The sequence below is a fragment of the Scardinius erythrophthalmus genome (assembly GCF_964197995.2).
Source record: "Scardinius erythrophthalmus genome assembly, chromosome: 12".
Lineage (NCBI taxonomy): Eukaryota > Metazoa > Chordata > Actinopteri > Cypriniformes > Leuciscidae > Scardinius > Scardinius erythrophthalmus.
The window spans coordinates 12196030-12220003 of NC_138232.1; the positions used below are offsets into that span (position 1 = coordinate 12196030).

Below are 23974 nucleotides of genomic sequence, written 5' to 3' on the forward strand. Positions count from 1 at the left end.
CACAATTTGTGTTATGATATGTAGGCTATGTAGTAAGTATCTACCGGTGCTCACATTGCTCCCTGTTTATTACAGCATTAAAAGACAGACAGTGTTTAAAAGTATTTAATGATTCTTATCAAATCCATGATATCATTATACATACATTGCTTATTATAAAAACGATATAATATTCTGGATAATCTGTTCAAGAATTTAGTGACATAAATATGAATTTAAACTCAAAGAAATTCCCAGTAATTGTTCAGCAGAAACATACTGTGATCACAAATGAAGACATCAAATTTAAATTCCATGTCATTGTTATATATACCCTATTCATATATAAGAAATGTACATAAAAAATAATCTAAATTAAGAAAAAAAGTGTCTACAATTAATCTAGCTGGTTACATGCTACAACTGGAAAGGGAGAAAAACAAAAGAGAGAGGTAATAATAGACTACTAATGGAGTGAGGTAAGTACTGTTATTAAACTTATATTGAACATAAACAACATACATTTACACCCCTGAGTGAAGTCAGTGCAGCAGATCTTTGACAGACTGTTTGCACTGTGCAACGTTTCCAAAGCAGCGCTGAAGTAAAATCTCTGGCAGAACAGGCAGATAAAGATCTTTTATCACCTGACTTGTGTGCAAGTGAGGTGCTTATTAGCCTGTTTTTGAATAATCCAGGGAGTTAAGACATACTTCACACTGCAGAGACACAAAAACAAAAGTGAGTTGGAGCAAGAAAGAGTTAATTTTGGTCTTCACTTTTTGGACATGCAAAGTGTAGTCTATGTTTAATGCATGTTATGGTGTGCAGTAATAAAACATAGCCAACCAAATAAAATGGTAATAATCAAATAATAAAACATATCAAAGCAAGTGGCATTTATTTTAAATGTTTTTTTTTTTTTAAAGCAAGACATTTCAAGAATTTTAGGTTGAAAATGAGGTTCCAAACGTAGGTTCGGGAGGAGCCTAAAACATTCAGTCCCGTCAAGTTAGTTTACTTTTAACCTTTAAAGGAGAACTCCGGTCAATTTTAACATTGAGCTCATTTTTTTTGGTAAATTTGGAGTGCTGTCAATACAGAGAACAACGACAAAAATCGGTGTTGCCTACACCATGTTGTCCTCTTTTTAAAATTTGCACCCTATTGACTGCTTTTAGCCTCTTAACATCCTTGATGTGTCATTACAAATGCCCAGCCAATGTGAGTGATTCCTTTAGAGTTAACACGGTGAATCTGACTGCAGTAGATGTGAAAAATATGAATAAAAATGAAGTTAATTCAGTCAGCGCTCAAACCTGTATTTACATCCTGTTTTCGGTTGAAGTTCAAAGTAGTCGATTGTCGAGTTCACGCGCGTGACTAAACCTATGAGCGTGTGAACTCGGCAATCGATTACTTTGGACTTCAACCGAAAACAGGATGTAAACACAGGTATTTGCGCTGGCTTAAATAACATCATTTTTATACATATCTTTCACATTTACTGCAGTCAGATCCACTCGTGTTCACTCAGAAGGAATCACTCACATTTTCTGTGCACTTGTAATGACACATCAAGGATGTTAAGAGGCTAAAAGCAGGTTTAGTACTTGCCCTATTGAAGTCAACAGGGTGCAAATTTTAAAAATAGAATAACTCGGTGTAGGCAACACCGATTTTTGTCGTTGTTCTCTGTATTGACAGCACTCCAAATGTACAATAAAATGAGCTCAATGTTAAAATTGACCGGAGTTCTCCTTTAACTCTAAAAGGAATCACTCACATGACCTGTGCACTTGTAATGACACATCAAGGATGTTAAGAGGCTAAAAGCAGGTTTAGTACTTGCCCCATTGAAGTCAACAGGGCGCAAATTTTAAAAAGAGGATAACACGCTGAATAGGTAGGTGAACTCATGCAATGAATATAAAACAATAGATATACTTTTCAAAATGAAGACAAAAGCACTGACTTACTTCCATTAACAATCACCTCAAGTAATTGCAAAAAAGTAAAGTAATCTGGGAAAGTGACTAGCACCATTTGTTTGCAGATGCCACATGGTTTGATAGTTTGCTTTTAAGGCAACAACTCTTTTATAAGTGAATTATGTTTGTGTTTCTTTGTGTATTATGGAAATGATTGTGTTTGGGCTTACCGGCACAACGCTGTCTATAATCACTGCAGCATTTTGTTGTGCAGTTAGAATTGCAGTTGCAGCGATTTGAAGCGTTATACTTCTCATTGCATCTTCCCCTACAGGAGGTTGAGGCTGCGCATACAAACAAGCATTAATCAGACAAGTGTGCTTTGAGTGGATATATGTGTGTAGGTGTGTGAGAGAGAGTTTTACTTCGGCTGGCAGAGGAGCATGAGTTTGGGGGGTTGAAGGTGACAAATCCCGGCAGGTTCTGACCGATGTTGTTCGTGATCCAAGACTGATATCGAGACACGCGGGTGTAAACCCCAGGAATGTTGGGATCGGCACAGCCATACCCCCAGCTGGTGATACCAGCCTGAACCCACATTGTACACTGCTGACTCACCATTGGACCACCAGAGTCACCCTACAGAGAGGGACAAAGAGAAAGAACAAGGAGATGGTTGGGGTGCTATTTTATCAAGATGGGACAGTTACATGGAACAGTAAATGGCAGTCCGGGTCCGCACTCCAACCTGTGCCCCACAGGAGCACTACAGCCCTTGTGTTTCATGTATATTTACACTGGAGCTATTCAACATCAGACATTTACACTAAATGAGCAATGTGAATTCCAGAAATATACAGTAGGTTTTAAAATGCTATCTTGAATGTTCATGGTAGCTGTACAAGCTTAGATTACTTGTAGTGAAGGGGGTGGATTGGAATCAACTGCTGCTTCAATGTACTGTATATGTAATGAGGGATTATAATCAAGGTATTAATCAATATGTTTCCTTCTAAATATCAAATGAGTTGAATGACTTCACTGGAGATTTTACTTTGTTATAGAAGTTACCAGTGTGATCACTGAAATGTTCTTTTCATGTATTCTTTAATGTCTGTATTTGATATCTTAATGCAGTAACAGTGCTTGCTTATTTAGCCCGGCTTCCAGAAATGAAATAGGGAGATGTTTTGTGTTTGAGAAAGGTCTTCAACTAGTTAAAACAAATAGGTGTCATTGAAGCCAATAGTTTAAGGGACCATTTTTCAGTTAAAGCCTATGTTTTCCATTTAGACTAAAGTGTCCTATCCTTGAGAGAAAGAACTTGTTATCTTGATGTTTTGAGACAGGACTCCTGTTTATAGTTAGAGCCTGGCCAAATCCAACCTCGGAACTGTGTCGGTGTGTGTGTGTGTGTTAGTCTTCTTGGTTACAGGTTAAGGAACCACTGGCATTATTGGAGATTGACTTAGTTGTTGTTCGGGACATGCTGGCGCCCAGCAACCCAAATCTGCGACCTGGAAGGTCACGACGTGCCTAACTTCAGGGTCCGAGTGTCAGCTGCATAATCTATGGAGATATGCTTCAGTCTATCTGTATATGTGTGGAAAATGACTATATTTATCTATTTCTTAGCCAATGAGAATCATTCAACCTGTAAGCAACGACGTAGCTTAGACCTTGGAAATGGTATAACTGCTGTGATCTTTGTAACTGTAAGCGGGGCGACCTACGAACTCCTGTGTGAGTCTTGAAGCTGACTTCTGCTGAGGAAACTGCAAACTATCTTCAGTAAAACTTTTCTTAAATTTTTTATATTTCTGTCTCGGGGTCTTCTTTCAAACATCTGGTCCTTGGGTCCTAAACTGTAGTAATAACCCCTAACAGTAGTAATAATCTGGTTGGGGTTTGTTGTACCTGGCAGGTGTCTTTGCCTCCCTGCGTTAAACCAGCACAGATCATGTTGTTGGTAACAGATCCAGAACCCAGCAGAGTATTACATCGAGTGTTGTCCACGACTGGAACCACAGTTTCCTGCAGAGTCCCAGGAGCAGGTAGGTTCACTGAACGTACACAAACACACACATAATTATAAATAAATGATGTTATAAGTTGATGCAAATGTGAATTTATGAGTTTGTGTGTGTTTTCTACCTCCAGATTGAATGTTTCCCCATCCTGTGATCCAGCTGTTGGTGCCGGCACTGAAGACGCTGTTCTGGGCTGCCAGACAAACAGGTCTAATATAGTTATTGAAGGTAACAGTGGAGGAAAGGCGCAGCAGAGCGATGTCATTGTCATTTGTGTTGCTGTTGTAAGAGCTGTGAACGATTTTCGTTCTCACAGTTCTCATGACTTCATTGGCATTGGATCCCTGCTGTGTCCTCCTTCCCAAGTACACACGCAGACTGGATAAGGTCACACTAGATACAGTCAGAGTACATGTAAGTGAGAAGAACAAAACAATATGCCAAGTATCTTCTACCAATAAATAAATACAAATTAAAAACGTGTTTTGATGTGAATTTTACCTAGGTAAACAGTGAGCTGCCGTCAGCACCCATTCATTGTTGATGAGGGATCCTCCACAAAAATGACCTCCATAGGTAGAGCTGTGCAGACTGACCTGCCACGGCCACGACCCAGCGGGAGCGTTCACACCCCCCACAATACGGGTGTTTAGAGGGGCTTGTCCACAAACTATGACAGAGAAAGAGAGGCGAGTCGAGAGTGATTGTTCACATTAGCATATCTACATTAATTATTTGACTTGATGTCGACATCTGAAGAAAGAGAAAAGCTCTTACCATTCAGTTGAGAAAGTGAACCTGCAAGGGCAGAAATAAAGTGCACATTAGAATAATTAATTTTGATGTTTTCCTTAATAATGACACGGCCAGAAATCCTTGCTCTGATAAATGGTAGATTAAACTTGTGCAACTGAACATGCGGAAAACATCTCTGGGCGAACAGGTTTAAATCAGCCTTCTTTCCCTATTCAACAAGAGACATGCTGCAAGTACATTCCATATGCAATGGTACAGTAGGTGTGGCTCACAATATAAAACATCTATAAGTCAAGTCAAGTTTTTTTATATAGCGCTTTTCACAACATAGGTTGCATCAAAGCAGCTTCACAGTAATAATAGGTTTCTGTAAAAGTAACAAAAGAAATAAATATTTTTTGGATTATTAAAAGAATGTTGCCCAGAAAGAGAATTTATCAGATTATCTCACAAACCTTTTTTGCTTTGAATCTTATGTAAAAATAGTCACTGTGAACCTGGATGTAGGCTACACTGCTAATTTTTTTAATTCAGTCAAAGTGTGAAAAGGCATTGTTACTTTGCACACACACGCACGCACACACACACACACACACACACACACACACACACACACACACACACACACACACACACACACACACAACAACAACAACAACAACAACAACAACAACAACAATTTACCACTTTATTTACAAAAATATTGACCTGCAACCCAGAAGGGGGAGCACCACGACGCATGCGTATTGTGCTGCCAAACGCACTTTGGATAATATAATTTTGTAAATAAAATCACTCGCGTTGCTATATAAAATTGAGGTTAAACCACTCGAGTCACATGGATTACTTTTATGATATCTTTACTATCGTTCTGGACCTTGACTATGCTCCCAATGGAGGGGCAGAAAGATTTAGGCTAATTTGTGTTGCGAAGATTTACGAAATTTCGGGTTCCATACGAAAGTGAACAACTATGCCTTCACGATTAATTGTTTTGTTTTGTTCGTGATAGCCTATATTTCACACATTTGTGTCATGTGGGTGATTCTTTGATTGCAGGTACATTTGGTGTCCAAAGTCATTATCTCTAACTAGCCTATGTAAGATAGGCCTACAGAAAATGATGTCACTTTATCTCACTGATAAGATCTGAAGCACTGAAAGGTATGTGTGTTCTGCCTGAGAAAATATTTTAATCTAAAAAGTTCTTACACCAATAATTATTTTGTTAAACGTCAAAATTGTTACCACAATATCAAGGGGAAAACAGAATTGATCACTGATCACACAGTGGGTTAATTGTTTAAAAGTCTTATAATCATGATTTCATTCCCAGATGCTCTTAGCATTTATGCTAGCAAGTGGAGTTTTTCGCTAAAAAGTTTAAAATGGTTAATTCTGTTACCAAGGAAGAGTAACGATGTTGCCTAATTAGTCATCGACCCCTCGAATTTGACAGAGGGAGCGAGTCTGATATGTAGCCTACACGTCAGGCAGCTCCATACCACAATGCAACGCGAATTTGACATCACTGCATATTGCTTTTAATTTACCACCACAAAGTCATTTTTGTGATCAAAGATGAGTTTTAAAGGATGGAATTATTGTCTACAGGGGGACTTTAACTTTTTGAAATGTATCTCCAATTATAGAGTCACCCATTTCATGTTTAAATAAGTTTATAAGTAAAGTGCGTCAGGTAATGCAGGGTCCAAACTTCAAAGATGAGATTAAAGTTGAGAGCAGAGAAATACACTCTCACACACAAATATATACACATTTTATGTATATAAAAAAAAGATTTAAAAAAAAAATAGTCTATGCGTTATATGTGTCTGTGTGAGTGTATTTCTCTGCTCTCAACTTAAAAATGTGCAGTCTCATCTTTGGACCCTGCATTACCTAACACATTTCTTATTTATGAAACTTATTTAAACATTATATTGGTGATTCTATAAATATATTTATTTGCAACAGTTATGTTGCAATAATAAGAAATTCCTGTCATAAGAACAGCTAATCAGCAAGTGTCCTGCTCCCTCCAATGTCCCCACTTCAAGGGCACTGCCTGTACTTTACTGAACTGCAAATTTCATGTTAATGAGTAAGTCATGTGCTTATTTTTAAGTTGCACCACTTGGTTCTTACAGCAAAACTGTTTCAATGTGGAAAAACTATAACCTCAAATAAAAATAGGCTTAACTATTATTATTATTTACATTAAAACTTTATAATGACACCTTTGGGGCACTATTCAATAGCCTATCGATAGCCAATATATTATTGCCGCTTCTACAGTCATCAGTGTAGCCTATATTTAACAAACTATACACATTTTTTTGCTAGTACTTAGGCCTATCTATATTTAAATGTCAGAAACATAAAACAAACATTAGGCTATATGGTTAAAAACACAGAACAGTTGTGTTGAGGCTATAGATGACTAGCGCTGACAGCCAAAGCGCAAACGCAGATTTTAATTTAGCAGTTGATAACGTGACACACTGAACATTTTAATCACATCGGTGCGATCGCACACTTCAAATGGTTAAATATCAAAAGTAAAAATCTATAAAAGACTCTGTTATGAGTCATTATTTTCATTGCCCTTGTCCTGTGCCACAAAAAAAAACTAAAATATATTCACTTTTTAGTAGCCTATTATGTCTTTGCAGTTACCTTCGCTTTAATAGATATATCATGAGACCATACCTTTTACACACATTAGCAGGATCAAAGTCACACACGTTGATCTCCACATCTTCACACAGTCACTCTGTTCCTTAGCAGAATGGATGCTGATGGTAGTTTGGTACAAAGTGACTCTTACAGTCCCTTTTATATGTGTTTCTCAAATTACTCTTCTTGTCACTCACTCACTCACCTGCCCACTTCTTTTCTCGTAATGCACGTCCTCTTTTTGTCACTCTGTTTCATTCTTCACATTCTTTTATGCCAAAGATAACAAGCAAATAACCACTCTTCACTGAGAACATTTTTCAGTCTGTACTTGTTGTAGGCATCGTTAAGGTATGATTGTTCAGATATGCAACAGGAAACATCTACTAGGTCCTTGTCAGAGAAGTCACAGATAACTTTCTGCTCATTTGATAGTTCATCATTTTTCATCATTTTTCAAAAGAATTTCAAACTGGCCCAACAAAGTGTATTTCAGAAGAAAAAGCAAAAATGTGGAATGGCAAAGGAAAATATCTTAAGACATCATGACAACACATTCTTTCTGTCTTTTTTCTTTTAGTCTTTCTTTTCTTGCTTTATTTCTGGTAACATGCATAAAGAAAAAAAAAACATACTAAGCCATGACAATAATGCCCTTTATTTTCAGACACAGACAATGGGCTGTAGTGAATGATTAGGTGTGGAAACTTATTGTCAGATGGCAACCATTATTACTCATAAAAGATTTACAGATAACTGAGTCAGTTTCTGTTGAAATCAGGCTCAAGGTACAAAAACAAAAGCTGAAAATGAACAATTTTAGATATGGCCTTGTATGCAACAAATCAGTTTTAGGGTAAGTTAGTCTGATAGTTTGCTGCTTACACTTTAATTTAAAAAAAGTTGTATAATTTGTAGTAACTTGTAAATAGTCTTGATAATATTGAAAATGTCAAATGTTAGGGTTAGGTTTGAAATTTTTATGGTAATCATTGTGCTGAAGAGTATAGATACATGAAGGTATAAACACTACATTGAGCCTGTAAGCAATGGCTGTGTTAATGTCACTGACAAATGTAATATCCTACTTGTTCATTAAATTTATGAGCTAAATAAGTTACGTTTAGCATATGCTATGATGATATCTGTGGATTTTAACTGAAATAGATAAGTTTAATTGGTTCCAATACTACTATTCATGTAATTGGAGCAATTAATCAATGTAACAAATTATGAAGTTCCTTTTACTCAGTGTTGGTTGGTTGAGCATAATTTGAACACATAATTTTTTAATATTGTGTATTCAGTAACAGTCATTCAATGTAAAGGAAGAAGGCTAAATTTTGTTCCTTCTAGATCATCCTTATCCTAGATCTAACAAAGGCTCCTCCATATTTGGTTTGTTAAACGCCATCTTTTCAGCATCAGACTAGTGTCTGGACACTGACACTAAACTTGAATTTTAGCATTAGTCATTCTGGTTTTATGCTCTGCCCCAAAATTGTCTTGACTTTCTCAAATAAATTGTATTCCAATAACAAGACTTCCAATGAGTTCTATGAGGAAGTGAATGCTTTTTACAAGTTTTACAGCTACTATGTGAACTCGGAAAGAAAACGTGGTCTATCCCTTTAAAGGTGCAGTATGCAATTTTAAAATTGTTGTTGAACACTGTTGAAATTTTCAATCCAAACAAACACACCCCTCCCTTCATTGCTCAGAAATGCACAAACGCAATGCAAGAGTAAGTGAAGCAAAATAATGACTTGCAAAAAATAAATGGAAGATGACGCACGAACGACAAGAAAGCACGAAAAATGAACATACAATACACAAGAGTATACAAGCAAGAGTTTCTCAGGCATGCTGGCGTGCTGTCCTGCGGAGGGCTCAGAGCCAAAAATTTGGTCTGAACACAGAGTAGCTACTCCCCCTATCCCTGACTGGGATAGGAAGCAGCCAATAGTGAGGTGGCGGATGGATGTTCCTCCCGAACTTTGTTAATAAAACATAATTAAAACTGTGTTTTGAAGTATTTATTGATTCTGATAAAGCAATGACATATCATTATACATTGCTTAATATAATTACATACGTTCAATAATTCAGTGAAATAAATATGAATTTAAACTCAAAGTAATACCCACTTATTTGTCAGCAGAAATGCAATCACAATCAATTTTAAATTCCAAGTCATTATCAGATATTACATTTTTATATAAGAAATGTGCATATGCCAAATGAAGAAAAAAAGTTTTAAGTGTCTACAATTAAGCTGGTTACATGCTACAACTGGAATGGGAGAAAATCAAAAGAGAGAGAGAGGTAAAAATAGACTACTAATGGAGTGAGGTAAAGTGCTGTTGTTAAATTTATGTTGAACATAACATACATTTACACCCCTGAGTGAAGTCAGTGCAGCAGATCTTTGACAGACTGTTTGCACTGTGCAACGTTTCCAAAGCAGCGCTGAAGTAAAATCTTTGGCAGAACAGGCAGATAAAGATCTTTTATCACCTGACTTGTGTGCAAGTGAGGTGCTTATTAGCCTGTTTTTGAATAATCCAGGGAGTTAAGACATACTTCACACTGCAGAGACACAAAAACAAAAGTGAGTAGGAGCAAGAAAGAGATACTTTTGGTCTTCACTTTTTCGACAAGCAAAGTATGTTTAATGCATGTAATGGTGTAAAATATATTTGGATCTGTATATCGGCATGATATATAAAAAAATCAAAGCAAGTGGCATTTTTTTTAAATAAACATTTCTAAAGCAAGACATTTCACAAAAATAACTTTTGTTAGGTTTTAAATGAATATTATACAAAACAATAGATATACTGTTCAAAATGAAGACAAAAACACTGACTTCAAGTTCATACGTCCATTAACAATCACCTCAAGAATAGTCAATTAAAAGTAATTGCAAAAAAAGTAAAGTAATCTGGGAAAGTGACTAGCACCATTTGTTTGCAGATGCCACGTGGTTTGATATTTTACTTTTAAGACAGCAACTCTAATAAATAAAGTATGTTTGTGTTTGTTTGTGTATTATGGAAATGAATGTGTTTGGGCTTACCGGCACAACGCTGTCTATAGTCACTGCAGCATTTTGTTGTGCAGTTAGAATTGCAGTTGCAGCGATTTGAAGCGTTATACTTCTCGTTGCATCTTCCCCTACAGGAGGTTGAGGCTGCACATACAAACAAGCATTAATCAAACAAGTGTGCTTTGAGTGGATATATGTGTTTAGCTAACTGAGAGAGACTTTTACTTCGGCTGGCAGAGGAGCATGAGTTTGGGGGGTTGAAGGTGACAAATCCCGGCAGGTTCTGACCGATGTTGTTCGTGATCCAAGACTGATATCGAGACACGCGGGTGTAAACCCCAGGAGAGTTGGGATCGGCACAGCCATTCCCCCAGCTGGTGATACCAGCCTGAACCCACACTGTACACTGCTGACTCACCATTGGACCACCAGAGTCACCCTACAGAGAGGGACAAAGAGAAAGAACAAGGAGATGGACTGTTTAATCAAGATGGGACAGTTACATGCAACAGTAAATGGCAGTCCGGGTCCGCACTCCAACCTGTGCCCCACAGGAACACTACAGCCCTTGTGTTTCATGTATATTTACACTACTGGAGCTATTCAACATCAGACATTTACACTAAATGAGCAATGTGAATTCCAGAAATATACAGTAGGTTTTAAAATGCTATCTTGAATGTTCATGTTAGCTGTACAAGCTTAGATAGTGGTAATCTGGTTGGGGTTTGTTGTACCTGGCAGGTGTCTTTGCCTCCCTGCGTTAAACCAGCACAGATCATGTTGTTGGTAACAGATCCAGAACCCAGCAGAGTATTACATCGAGTGTTGTCCACAACTGGAACCACAGTTTCCTGCAGAGTCCCAGGAGCAGGTAGGTTCACTGAACGTACACAAACACACACATAATTATAAATAAATGATGTTATAAGTTGATGCAAATGTGAATTTATGAGTTTGTGTGTGTTTTCTACCTCCAGATTGAACGTTTCCCCATCCTGTGATCCAGCTGTTGGTGCCGGCACTGAAGACGCTGTTCTGGGCTGCCAGACACACGGGTCTAATATAGTTATTGAAGGTAACAGTGGAGGAAAGGCGCAGCAGAGCGATGTCATTGTTATTTGTGTTGCTGTTGTAAGAGCTGTGAACGATTTTCGTTCTCACAGTTCTCATGACTTCATTGGCATTGGATCCCTGCTGTGTCCTCCTTCCCAAGTACACACGCAGACTGGACGTGCTGACACTGAATACAGAGAACATGAAAGTGAGAAAAGAACAAAACAATATACCAAGTAAATTTTACCAATTAAAACGAAATAACTGCATAATATGCGTGTTTGGGTGAATTTTACCCAGGTAAACAGTGAGCTGCCGTCAGCACCCATTCATTGTTGATGAGGGATCCTCCACAAAAATGACCTCCATAGGTAGAGCTGTGCAGACTGACCTGCCACGGCCACGACCCAGCGGGAGCGTTCACACCACCCACAATACGGGTGTTTAGAGGGGCTTGTCCACAAACTATGACGGAGAAAGAGAGGAGAGTGATTGTTCACATTAGCATATCTACATTAATTATTTGACTTGATGTCGACATCTGAAGAAAGAGAAAAGCTCTTACCATTCAGTTGAGAAAGTGAACCTGCAAGGGCAGAAAGAAATTAGAAAAATTCAATTAAACGTTTCCCTTAATAATGACACTGCCAGAGATCCTTGCTCTAATAATAGTAGATTAAACTTGAGAGTCTGAACATGCGGAAAACATCTCTGGGCAAACAGTTTTAATTACACACAATAAGCACAATTAACAGTATTCTTTTCCCCAACTATTAAACAAGTGACATTAGCCCCATGTCCTGCAAGCACATTTCAGTAGGTGTGACTCACAAAGTAAAACATTTATAGGCTTCTTGTGTTCTTGGATTATTAACAGAATATGGCCCAGAAAGGGAATTTAAATATTATCTCTCATGTTCTTTGCAGTTCAGAAATCCCAAACTGTTCTTCCCCAGGACGCATGCAGTTCTGTTTATTAGCCGATAGCACCAAAAGTTATATCATGATTCATGATTCAACATGATTCACTTACTGAACTGTAAGTTTAATGGTAATGAGTATTTTCATAGCCCTTAGACTGCTCTTATGTGCTGTACCACAAAGAAAACAAATATTTATTTACTTTATATATAGTTTGTCTGAGTTTTTTATAGTTTATAGTATTATGTCTTTGTTATCTTCGCTTTAATAGATATATCATGAGACCTTACCTGTTACACACATGAGCAGGATCAAAGTCACACACGTTGATCTCCACATCTTCACACAGTCACTCTGTTTCTTAGCAGAATGGATGCTGGTGGTAATTTGGTACCATGCGACTCTTACAGTCCCTTTTATATAGTTGTGCTTCTCAAATTACTCCTATCATAACTCACTCACCTGCCCTTTTTCTTTTTATTAATGCTCCTCCTTAATCTTTTGTCATTCTCTTCAATTCAATTCACATTTATTTGAATAGCGCTTTTCGCAATTCATATTGTTTCCAAGTCTGTGTTCCATATCTGTGTTCAAATAATATATTTCAGAAATGTATACAAATCACGCAGTTAGCTAACATCATATACATTTTAGGAAGAAAAATTAGAAGTGATTATTACAAGTTGATTATTACAAGTGATTATTACATAATGATTAGCCTACAATAGAAATTTAGCATTGGTACATGTTGATTCAGAGTTTGTGTCATCTGAAGTTCTTACATGTGTTGGGGTATCTGAAGTCTTCATAAGAGGCTGGATCCAAACTGAAGCTCACATACTCTCTAGTTACCTTGATCGGGATGGGCATCCCAAGATAAAACAGAAAAACAAATGAAAAATGATTAGCTGCTGTTCATAACATTTCAAGCAAAGATAATCATGTGCATTTGATCTGATATTACTGGAGTGAAAGGTTATGAGATGTATAATGTGAATGCTTGGCTAAAGAGATGTCTAGTCTAGATTTAAACTTTAAATTTAAAGTTTACGTGATAATATGTCATGGCCAAGAGATCATTTTATCATGGTAACGACATCCTTATGTTCTGGCCATGCGATGTGAAGTCGTGGCCTCGAGATCATATTGTGGGAACGACATAGTTATTTCTATCTAGCTATTTCTCGTTGCCATGAGAACTTGCCTACGTGACCATATCAACCTGGGATTATCAGAAATGGATATTATCAAAACATTAATATTTTATCTTGAATTAAGTATAACAAACAAGTCATTTTCAAGTTTTATTAAAATAATTCATAAATTATAGCTATTATTAACATATAATATTATATTCAGTAGTGCAAAAATAACCATTTCCACAAAAATGTTGAGCAGCACAGCTGTTTACTATGGAAGCTTGTTTCCGCCACAAAAAAAAAAAAAAAAAAAGATAATTGCGACTTTTTATCTCACAATTGCGAGTTTACATCTCGCAATTCTGACTTTATTTCTCAGAATTGCGAGATATAAAGTCAGAATTGCGTGAAATAAAGTCAGAATTCTGAGATATAAAGTCAGAATTGCGTGATATAAAGTCAGAATTCTGAGATATAAAGTCAGAATTGCGAGATATAAAGTCGCAATTGCGTCTTATAAAGTCAGAATTCTGACTTTTTTTCTCGCAATTGCGACTTTATATCACGCAATTCTGACTTTATATCTCAGAATTCTGACTTTATATCACGCAATTCTGACTTTATAACACATAATTGCGAGTTTATATCTCGCAACTCTGACATATTTTCTCAGAATTGTGAGATATAAAGTCCAATTCTAAGGGGGGGAAAAAAGACGGACTTTTTTTTTTTTACCTCAGAATAGTTTATATCTCACAATTCTGACTTTATAACACGCAATTGCGACTTTATATCATGCAATTCTGACTTTATATCTCCCAATTGCGTGATATAAAGTCAGAATTCTGAGATATAAAGTCAGAATTGCGTGATATAAAGTCGCAATTGCGAGAAAAAAAGTCAGAATTCTGACTTTATAACACGCAATTGTGACTTTATTTCACGCAATTCTGACTTTATATCTCGCAATTCTGACTTTATATCTCAGAATTCTGACTTTATAACACGCAATTGTGACTTTATTTCACGCAATTCTGACTTTATATCTCGCAATTCTGACTTTATATCTCAGAATTCTGACTTTATAACACGCAATTGCGACTTTAAAACACGCAATTCTGACTTTATATCTCGCAATTCTGAGAAATAAAGTCAGAATTGCGAGATGTAAACTCGCAATTGTGAGATAAAAAGTCGCAATTATCTTTTATTTTATTTTATTTTGTGGCGGAAACAAGCTTCCATAGTATGCAGCATTGATAATAATAATAAAAATGTTTCTTAAGCAGCAAATCAACATATTAGAATGATTTCTGAATGATCATGTGACAGAAGAGTGGAGCAATGATGTGGAAAATTTCGCTTTGCAACCACAGGAATAAATGACTTTTTTTCAGATAAATAAACTACTTTTCTTTTTGTTATCATTAAAAAATGAGTGATATCATGAGAAATCTTGACCTTTTGTGATAAAAGAGTTCATTGTACAGTGAAACTTTCTGATGTTCAAGGAACATCATGACAAAAATACATTGAAGCTGTTAGTAAATGGCACTGCCACTGACTGTAAAACATTAGCCTTAAGCAATTTCAAAGTGAAACGTACCAAAATATTTAACATCAAAAGAATGAAAAATATGATTATGTCGCTTTTGCTTTCAATGGTGCTTTGGCCCAAGTTGTTCATAAAGTTTAATAAGGATCAGAATGATCAGAATTTTTAAAATTTCTGTTTTTCTATTCAGGATCAGGTAATCCATCATGCTTTTCAAGATTACCAAATCCGGATTCCAGTGCTCTAAATGGCACAATGTAGTTAAGTTAACTAAAACCATAAAAAATAGTTGTTACTTGAAATTAGATACATTTTGACTGAAATAATATATCAAAAAATGTCACATTTTCATTTAGTTTAACTTGATGTAGGCCTACTAAAATAAATAAACTACTTTTCTTTTTGTTATCATTAAGTTCTTTTAATTATGTTATTTAATTATTATGTTTAATTATAATGTAATTATTTCACAATATTATACTGTAATTTTAATTAAATAAATGCAGCCTTGGTGAGCAATGAGCAGAAGAGACTCCTTTCAAAAACATAAAAAAATTGTAATGTTTACAAACTTTTGACAGATGATATATATATATATATGCTTTACAGTGTCTTGGATCTCTTTAACATTTTTTGTGTTTGTCTAATGTCTGTGCAGACCTGATCTGTCTGGCTCTCAGGTTCCCCTCCATTTCTCTCACCTCTAACATAATTGTGAAATCACAAATCACAAGATCCGGCAACATAAAGAATACAGAATCCTGAAAGTTGGCCTTAGAATAAGCCTTCTGTCAGCATCGAATTGTCTTAAAATGCGCTCATTAATCAGAGATCTAAAGGCTTCAGAGGAGACTGTAGAATCCTGTAAGACACGTCAAACATAGAATTACTTTGTTGTGTGTGAATCAGATTATCCTTTATTGTAGTACTTTTTTTCAAGGGCACAAGGATGACAAAACAGTATTTTATGCTTGATGACTATGAGGGGGGGGGGGTATATATTTTTTGTATTCATGTTAATTTTAATCACATTTTAATGAAAAGACTTAGTTTACTCTAAAAAAATTTTTTTCTTGGTACCCCCCCCCCCCCACACACACACACACATAAATATTGTTTATGGGGACAAAAGACTTAAGTTATTCAGATATTAATAAACATTTAATTGCATTTTTATGGATTAAAAAAAAATACAAAATTGAGCATCATGACATTGAAACACATAAAGAATCAACCATATGCCGAAGCACCAGTAATACAAGTATTCATTAAAACCTCAACGTTTAAAACTTTTAACACAGAATGCAGTTCAAAAAACAAGTTAATATCACAATGTATTGTATCTCAAGAACTTATTCTGACATATCATAGCAAACGTTTTCTCCCATTATCACTCATAAAACAGTGACTTTAAAAAGGTGTCATTCTAAAAGGTATATTTTGTTTTTACTTTAAGTCTCTTGGATTGTGAACAGACAGGCAGGTGTGACAATGGCTAAAGCCCAGGGCTGGTAATTAGAAGACTGCTAGTTTGCGGAAATGAAAATAACTATACTTGCCTTGAAGCTCCGGTTCCTCCAGGTTTTTTTTTTTTTTTTTCCATATTCAGAAAGCTTTAAATTGCTTTGGATTAAAGTGTCTGCTAAATGACTGCTTATTTAGTAGGGCTTTTCCATATAAATAACAGAACAATATTAGCAACAAAACCTACAAAATATCGGTAATTAAAATTCTGTACATTCAGTTATTTTCAGGTCTTTACAAAAATGTTTGTCTTTTAGTATAGCATGAGTCCAAGCTATTAATAGATGCTGACAACCATACAAAGGACCTGAAATCCTTTTCTTCTAAGCCATATGCATGGAGCTCATGTCAATATGGTACATTTGAGATGACGCACTATGGAAGCAGTTACAATGACGTGAATATTTCAAAGGAATTTAAAAATAGCAAGTCATTGTGTGGAAAAAGCTGCTCAAACAAGCATCGCAGGAACAACAAGAGAATGGACTGTTTAAGGATGTAGAGATAAAGCTAATAAGACAGTACAAACATGTTAAGACTGTGCCTATGTAACATCACACAATGTAATTATGTACCTGGTAAATATGCATAGCCACGTGTTAGAGATTTGTTGAGCGATGTTTGTGTGTATGTGTTTTGGCATATGTTCAGTTGGGGTCAAGATTAAAATTTTCTTGGAGGATTGTATTTTTCTGAAGCTGGTTCACTGTTAGGGTGATATCATGAGAAATCTTGACCTTTTGTGATAAAAGAGTTCATTGTACAGTGAAACTTTCTGATGTTCAAGGAACTTCATGACAAAAATACATTGAAGCTGTTAGTAAATGGCACTGCCACTTACTGTAAAACATTAGCCTTAAGCAATTTCAAAGTGAAACGTACCAAAATATTTAACATCAATAGAATGAAAAATATGATTATGTCGCTTTTGCTTTCAATGGTGCTTTGGCCCAAGTTGTTCATAAAGTTTAATAAGGATCAGAATGATCAGAATTTTTAAAATTCCTGTTTTTCTATTCAGGATCAGGTAATCCATCATGCTTTTCAAGATTACCAAATCCGGATTCCAGTGCTCTAAATGGCACAATGTAGTTAAGTTAACTAAAACCATAAAAAATAGTTTGAAATTAGATACATTTTGACTGAAATAATATATCAAAAAATGTCACATTTTCATTTAGTTTAACTTGATGTAGGCCTACTAAAATAACTACAACTGAAATAAAAATAATAAAATGACAAAAAAACATCAAAAATATTAATAAAATCTAAAATAACACATGAATATTTTGTAATTTATTAGTATATTAGTATAGTAATCCATCAGTCTATGAATTAATTCATTGCTAATTACTTCATTACATTTTTTTCTCTCACACATATCGTTTCGCTTCTGTCGTCAGCTGGGGTTGTATGGATTACCGCCATGTTTGTTGTTTTTGAATCGTCATTTTTGAGGGACCGGTCCGCTTGCATTATATGGACTCAAAGAGACAGGTTATTTTTCTAATAATCTGTTTGTGTTCCACAGATGAGAAAGTCATATATATCAGGGATGGCATTAGGGTGAGTAAATTATGAGGGTACTGGGCCACCTCCACTCTTTGGAGGTTAAAGAAAACACTGCTTTAGGAATTAATGTCAGAATGTCAGATTCTGGTAGTAAGTCAATTGTGTATCCTCTAATGAATTCAAGACTGCCGGCAGTCTTTTTGTTGCTACTTCCTTATAGACCATGACCTCATCCTGAATCTTATCATGAACTACCTTTCCTAAAAGATTTTCCCCCTTCCAAGTCAGCCATTCATCTTTTTTCCCCTTCTAAACCTTATTGAAATGTAACTATTGTAGCGGGAAAATCCTGGTGGCAAACTATCCTTTGTGTCAAGGCTGTGGGTTTGCTGTGTGGTGAGATGTTACGTGAATTGCGTGCTGATTTATTATATCCTTGTTCCTAGTTACCTTGTAATTAATACAATGGCAATATTTATAGCCACAAGTTTCGGTACTGAATGCTTTACGTGAGTAAGCTTTTACTGTTTGATGCCATTTTTACTACTACACAACATCATCAGCATGATGCATCATTATTGTATTAATTTTTAACATTATTATAAGATGTTGAGTGTAAAATTCTAGTTACTCTATACAGTGTTCAACATTTGAAGTGGATCAAAAAAGTTAATCAAAGTTGTCCTAAGACAAGAACAGGTATTCATGTGTAACTTTGATGTTTACAAACTTTTGACAGATGATATATATATATATATATATACAGTTTTGATCCACTGTAGTTTGTCACTTACACATCCTAACAGATGTATTAAAATGGGATTTTATTTTTAGAATGCCTCCATATAATTGATTTACAATAATATAGTACAAATGAGGAAATAAATAAGCACAGATGTATATTTACAACAATTTTAAAATTATGGAAAAATGAAGGTCTTTAACAAAAAAGCTTAGTTATTCTAATGAAAATGCTGCACATGTGTTTATTAATGTCCCATGAGTCCACAATGACCTTTGGCTGTATTTAGCATTGTTAACACACTAGGATATGTTTCCACTTAAAACTGATATTATCCTTGTTGTTTTCAGAATTTTATCATAGTTTAAAAATACAACAACTACAGTACTATAAGAAAATCTTTTTTTCTTTTTTCTTTTTGTGGTGGTAAGTCACTGTTTTGTTAGAAAATAAAGCTTTACTTTACAAATGTTAATGTAAAATGACATCTATACTCATTAATGGTTTGAACATGCCAGTGTTTCATCATAGCAGTACCTCAATATCTAAACAGCCTCCACTGACCAAAGGTTTAATGATTCATGTGTTTAATCAGTTTATTCTTCTCTATGTGACTGTCCTAGTGATACTTTTCAATTGTAAAACAACGTCCCCTGTTGGTGTAATTTATTACAGCAAAAGACTTTACAAACCATGTGATGCAAAGTATTTATTTAGTTACTTATACAGATACAGATTACAGACTCAAATTATATTATCACTTAATGCTGATATATTTATGATACACATTTTTCATATTATTTTGTATGCTTTGTATGCTACATGAATTTGAAATTTAGTTTTTGGACACATTTGATTTAAAATAAAGTCCTTTTGTGCTGATTTAAAGAAATATTTATATATTTATTCTATAAGCTGTACATGGACAGCTTATAGAATGTATGAAGAAACAGAAAACATATATATATGGAGAGAGAGAGAGAGAGAGAGAGAGAGAGTTGTGCCATGTAGAAGCTTGTGCCAACCAAGAGTTACCACCCTTGACCCCCTGCAGAGACACAAAAACATACAGAGATTGTGTGATATTGCTGGAGTAACTTACTGATTCAGTGATTTGAATTTTATTTCAGAACAAGCACCATAAACAGTTGCATGTGCATATGGACTTACTGCATCGCTTTTCATAATCCCTACAGCAGTTTATGCGGCAGCGATAATTGCAGTTGCAACGGTTGCGGATGTCAAATCTCTCACCGCATCTCTTTCTACAAGAAATTGAGGCTACAACAAAAAGACATTTAAACAAGCATTAGAAGTGAGTGGTGTTAAGGAGGCATAAATGTGTGCAGGAGTGTAGAGTGTGTGAGAGAGAGTTACTCTGATTGGGTGGAGGTCTCAGGGTAGTAGTTGTTGTTGCTGAAGTAGTAGAACGTCGTGAGATGGTAGGCAACATAGAAGTGGGTGAGTTGGTTGAAGTAGGTGGTGTGGTAGAAGCGGTTGAGGTGGTAGAAGTAGGAGATGTAGTAGAAACAGGTAAGGCCGTAGAAACAGGTTGGCATGTGCCTGAGGGGTTGAAGACGACAAATCCTGGGAGATTCTGGACAATGGTGGTGGAGATCCAACTCTCATACTGTGAAACACGTGTGTAAACACCAGGTGCGTTGGGATCGGCACAGCCATAACCCCAGCTGGTGATACCAGACTGAACCCACACCAAACATTGCTTGCTCACCATTGGACCTCCAGAGTCACCCTACAGAAAGACAGAGGGTTTTTCTTTATGGGACTAACTTCTCATCAAACATGGCCAGAAAGAATCACATAGGCTGCATATATATATAAAAAAAAGCACAGATAGACGTCTGTGTGTCAAGATATATTAGAAAAACATAATGGACTTTCAGACATGCAGCATGTTTTAATGTGCACACTTAAAAATGATCTGGTTGACTGTTGTACCTGGCAGGTGTCTTTGCCTCCCTCCAATAAACCAGCACAGATCATGTTGTTGGTAACAGATCCAGAACCCAGCAGAGTATTACACTGATCATTAGCCACCACTGGAACTATAGTTTCCTGCAGAGTCCCAGGAGCAGGTAGGCTCACTGAACAGGGTAAACACAAACACACAATCATACATTAGTGTTGTTATGAGTAGATGTATGTGTGAACGAATGAGTTTGTATGTGTTTCTACCTCCAGATTGAATGTTTCCCCATCCTGTGATCCAGCTGCTGGTGCCGGCACTGAAGACGCTGTTCTGGGCCGCCAGACACACGGGTCTAATATAGTCATTAAAGGTAACAGCGGAGGACAAGCGCAGCAGAGCGATGTCATTGTCGCTGGTTTGACTGTCGTAGGACGGGTGGACGATGATTGTGACGACATTTCTACTGATTTCATAGGTATTGACTCCCTGCTGTGTCCTCTTTCCCAAGTACACACGGAGACTGGATGCACTGACACTGAAAACATGTGAAAATGAATCAATAGTGTAAAAACGATCTCTCAGAGCCTGTTTGGATGAATAGTTGTGATGTGAATCTTACCTAGGTAAACAGTGAGCTGCCGTCAGCACCCATTCATTGTTGATGAGGGATCCTCCGCAAAAATGACCTCCATTGGTAGAGCTGTGCAGACTGACCTGCCACGGCCACGACCCCTCAAAGGCATCCACACCCCCCACAATACGGGTGTTTAGAGGGGCTTGTCCACAAACTATGAGAGAGAAAGAGAGAGAGATTATTCACATGCATATTTCTGTGCTTTGACTATATCTATATATATAACATCTGAAGAATGAGACAAGCTCTTACCATTCAGCTGAGAAAGTGAACCTGTGGTGGAAGAGACAGTCGTACACATTTGAGAGAAACTCCAGAGAAATTAAATGTACGTTACTTTAGCTGCATATGACCATCCAACTAAATAATTAAATTAAATTACCTCACAAGAAAGAGGAGCATTGCAGAAACATTTAGTTAAGCATTAAGTGTAAGTCCTTACCTTGAACAGACAAGAGCAGGGCCAAACTGACACACGTTAACCTCCACATCTTCTCAAACCGTCTCTTGATTGCTTTTGCAGAATGGATTCTCTTTGCCTCTCACAAACCCTTTTTATATTCACTTCTTCAGTCTCTGCTCGTCACTCATCTAATCACTCTAATGTTGCACTAATCCGTTTTTATTATTATTATTTGGTCCTTGCCCTGTTTTCACAATGCAGACCTGTTAAACATGAACTAAATTCACTAAACAAAGATCTTAAATGCAAGTTTTGCTTTCAGAGATTATGAGTTTTGTTAATCTCTGTCTGAATGGAGCAAGGTGTTCATATTAAATCTTAAAGGGATAGTTCACCCAAAAATGCATAATTTGCTCGTCCAAAAGCTATTTTTTTCCCAAACCTGCTTGACTTTCAACAGTGGCTCTGAGTCACCATTCAGTATATTTAATCATTCACTGCATGGAAAAAAAGACAGAATAATAGGCTATGAATTTTTTGTATTCCTTTAAGAACAGTGGAAACTGATTTTCTTAAAGATTTAAAGTAAAATATAAATAATAAATGAGCAGATGCAAATAGATAGGTTGTTCCTGATGTCACACATAAGACAGAAACACTTCTGTTACTATATAAATCAATGATTTAAAAAAAGGTTCTATTCAGCCATGCTTTGTTACACATCACAATGAGAAAAATCACGATAGGCCTCCGTACTACGGATCTGCAACAGTAATAGAAACTATATAGAAATTCACATGCATAGTTTTAAATGTTAGAGTAAGTGATCAAATAGCCTATTTAGTTTCTCTTTCATTGATTTTATGTAATGTTTGAATAATAAAATGATCCAAAATATATACATTTACATAAGCAGTTTGATTTCTTTTCAAATAATAAAATACAGAGCATGGGACAGAATGTGAGTTGATTATTTAGAGAAGACATTCGTCTTCACACAGCAATTAAAGCTCAGTTTATCTGGATTTGTGACAGATATAAAAAAAGGTGTTGGTGAAAGACAAGTAGACAATTGACAGCATTTAAGACACTAATTATGACATAAGTAACAGCATGTGGCCGTTGTAAATTTTACATAGTCATTGTAAAAGTGTATCAGAGGGCAGGTGACTCAGTGAGTGCTGCAACTAGTGCTTCAAGCAATCCATTTTATAATGTTTAATCTTCATGAAGAAACCCAGAAAGAACATGTGAAAAAATATTCATAATGATAAAATTTTTCAAAATAAATCAACGACAACAATTTTGGCAATAAATAATCTCAGAGAAGAAACAAGAAAAACAAGCTGATCAACACCATGTCATAATTTGAATATAATATATTTATATTTTCCTTATTATATTTCCAATTTATATATATATTAGGGTCCAAATCTCACTATTAACTTACACTAAGACTTTGGCCTCAATAAACTCCTAATTACAGCTTATTAATCGTTAGTAACATAGTTAGTGGATTATGGGATGTAGAATTTGGTAATGTAGAATAAGGCATTAATGTGTGCTTTATAAGAACTAATACAAAACAGCCAATATCCTAGTAATATGCATGCTTATAAGCAACTAGTTAATAGTGAGAAATGGACCCTAAATTAAAGTATTACCATGTATATTTGTAGATTTCAGTAATATTCTGTGTAAAATGCAAGATATGTTTGTTTATATGGATATATATTTTATTTTATTTTATTTATTATATTGATCTTTTTTTTTACATTATTATAATTGTCTGAATATATTAGATTGACTAATTATTCTAAGTTTGAACAAAAGGCAACAAAAGATTAAATAACATGAACACCCTGCCCAAATAAGACATAAATTAACAAAACTCTTAATCTCTGAAATAAAATGTATTAATCATTTAAGATGTTTAGATCTAGAATACATGTTTAACAGGTCTGCATTATGAAAACAGGGCGAGGAGCAGAAAATAATAATAAAAACAGATTAGTGCGACATTAGAGTGATTAAACAAGTGACGAGCAGAGACTGAAGAAGTGAATATAAAAAGGGTTTGTGAGAGGCAAAGAGAATCCATTCTGCAACGGCAATCAAGAGACGGTTTGAGAAG

General features: G+C 35.8%; 1 protein-coding gene across 1 annotated transcript; it reads right to left on the reverse strand.

Annotated features, from left to right (window-relative positions):
* Positions 1-99: 99 nt before the first annotated feature.
* LOC308699138 (transmembrane protease serine 9-like) lies at positions 100-21928 on the reverse strand (the record flags this gene model as incomplete). The annotated part of the gene is made up of 22 exons (XM_081379726.1): positions 100-698; positions 2141-2254; positions 2336-2549; positions 3828-3973; positions 4065-4333; positions 4442-4610; positions 4718-4738; positions 7409-7494; positions 9959-9964; positions 10535-10568; positions 10650-10863; positions 11162-11307; positions 11399-11667; positions 11777-11945; positions 12046-12066; positions 20044-20154; positions 20251-20626; positions 20833-20978; positions 21070-21338; positions 21423-21591; positions 21690-21710; positions 21880-21928. The coding sequence occupies 22 exons, from the start codon at positions 21926-21928 to the stop codon at positions 694-696; spliced, it is 3024 nt and encodes a 1007-aa protein (XP_081235852.1). The 3' UTR covers positions 100-693.
* Between the last annotated feature and the right edge of the window lie 2046 nt (positions 21929-23974).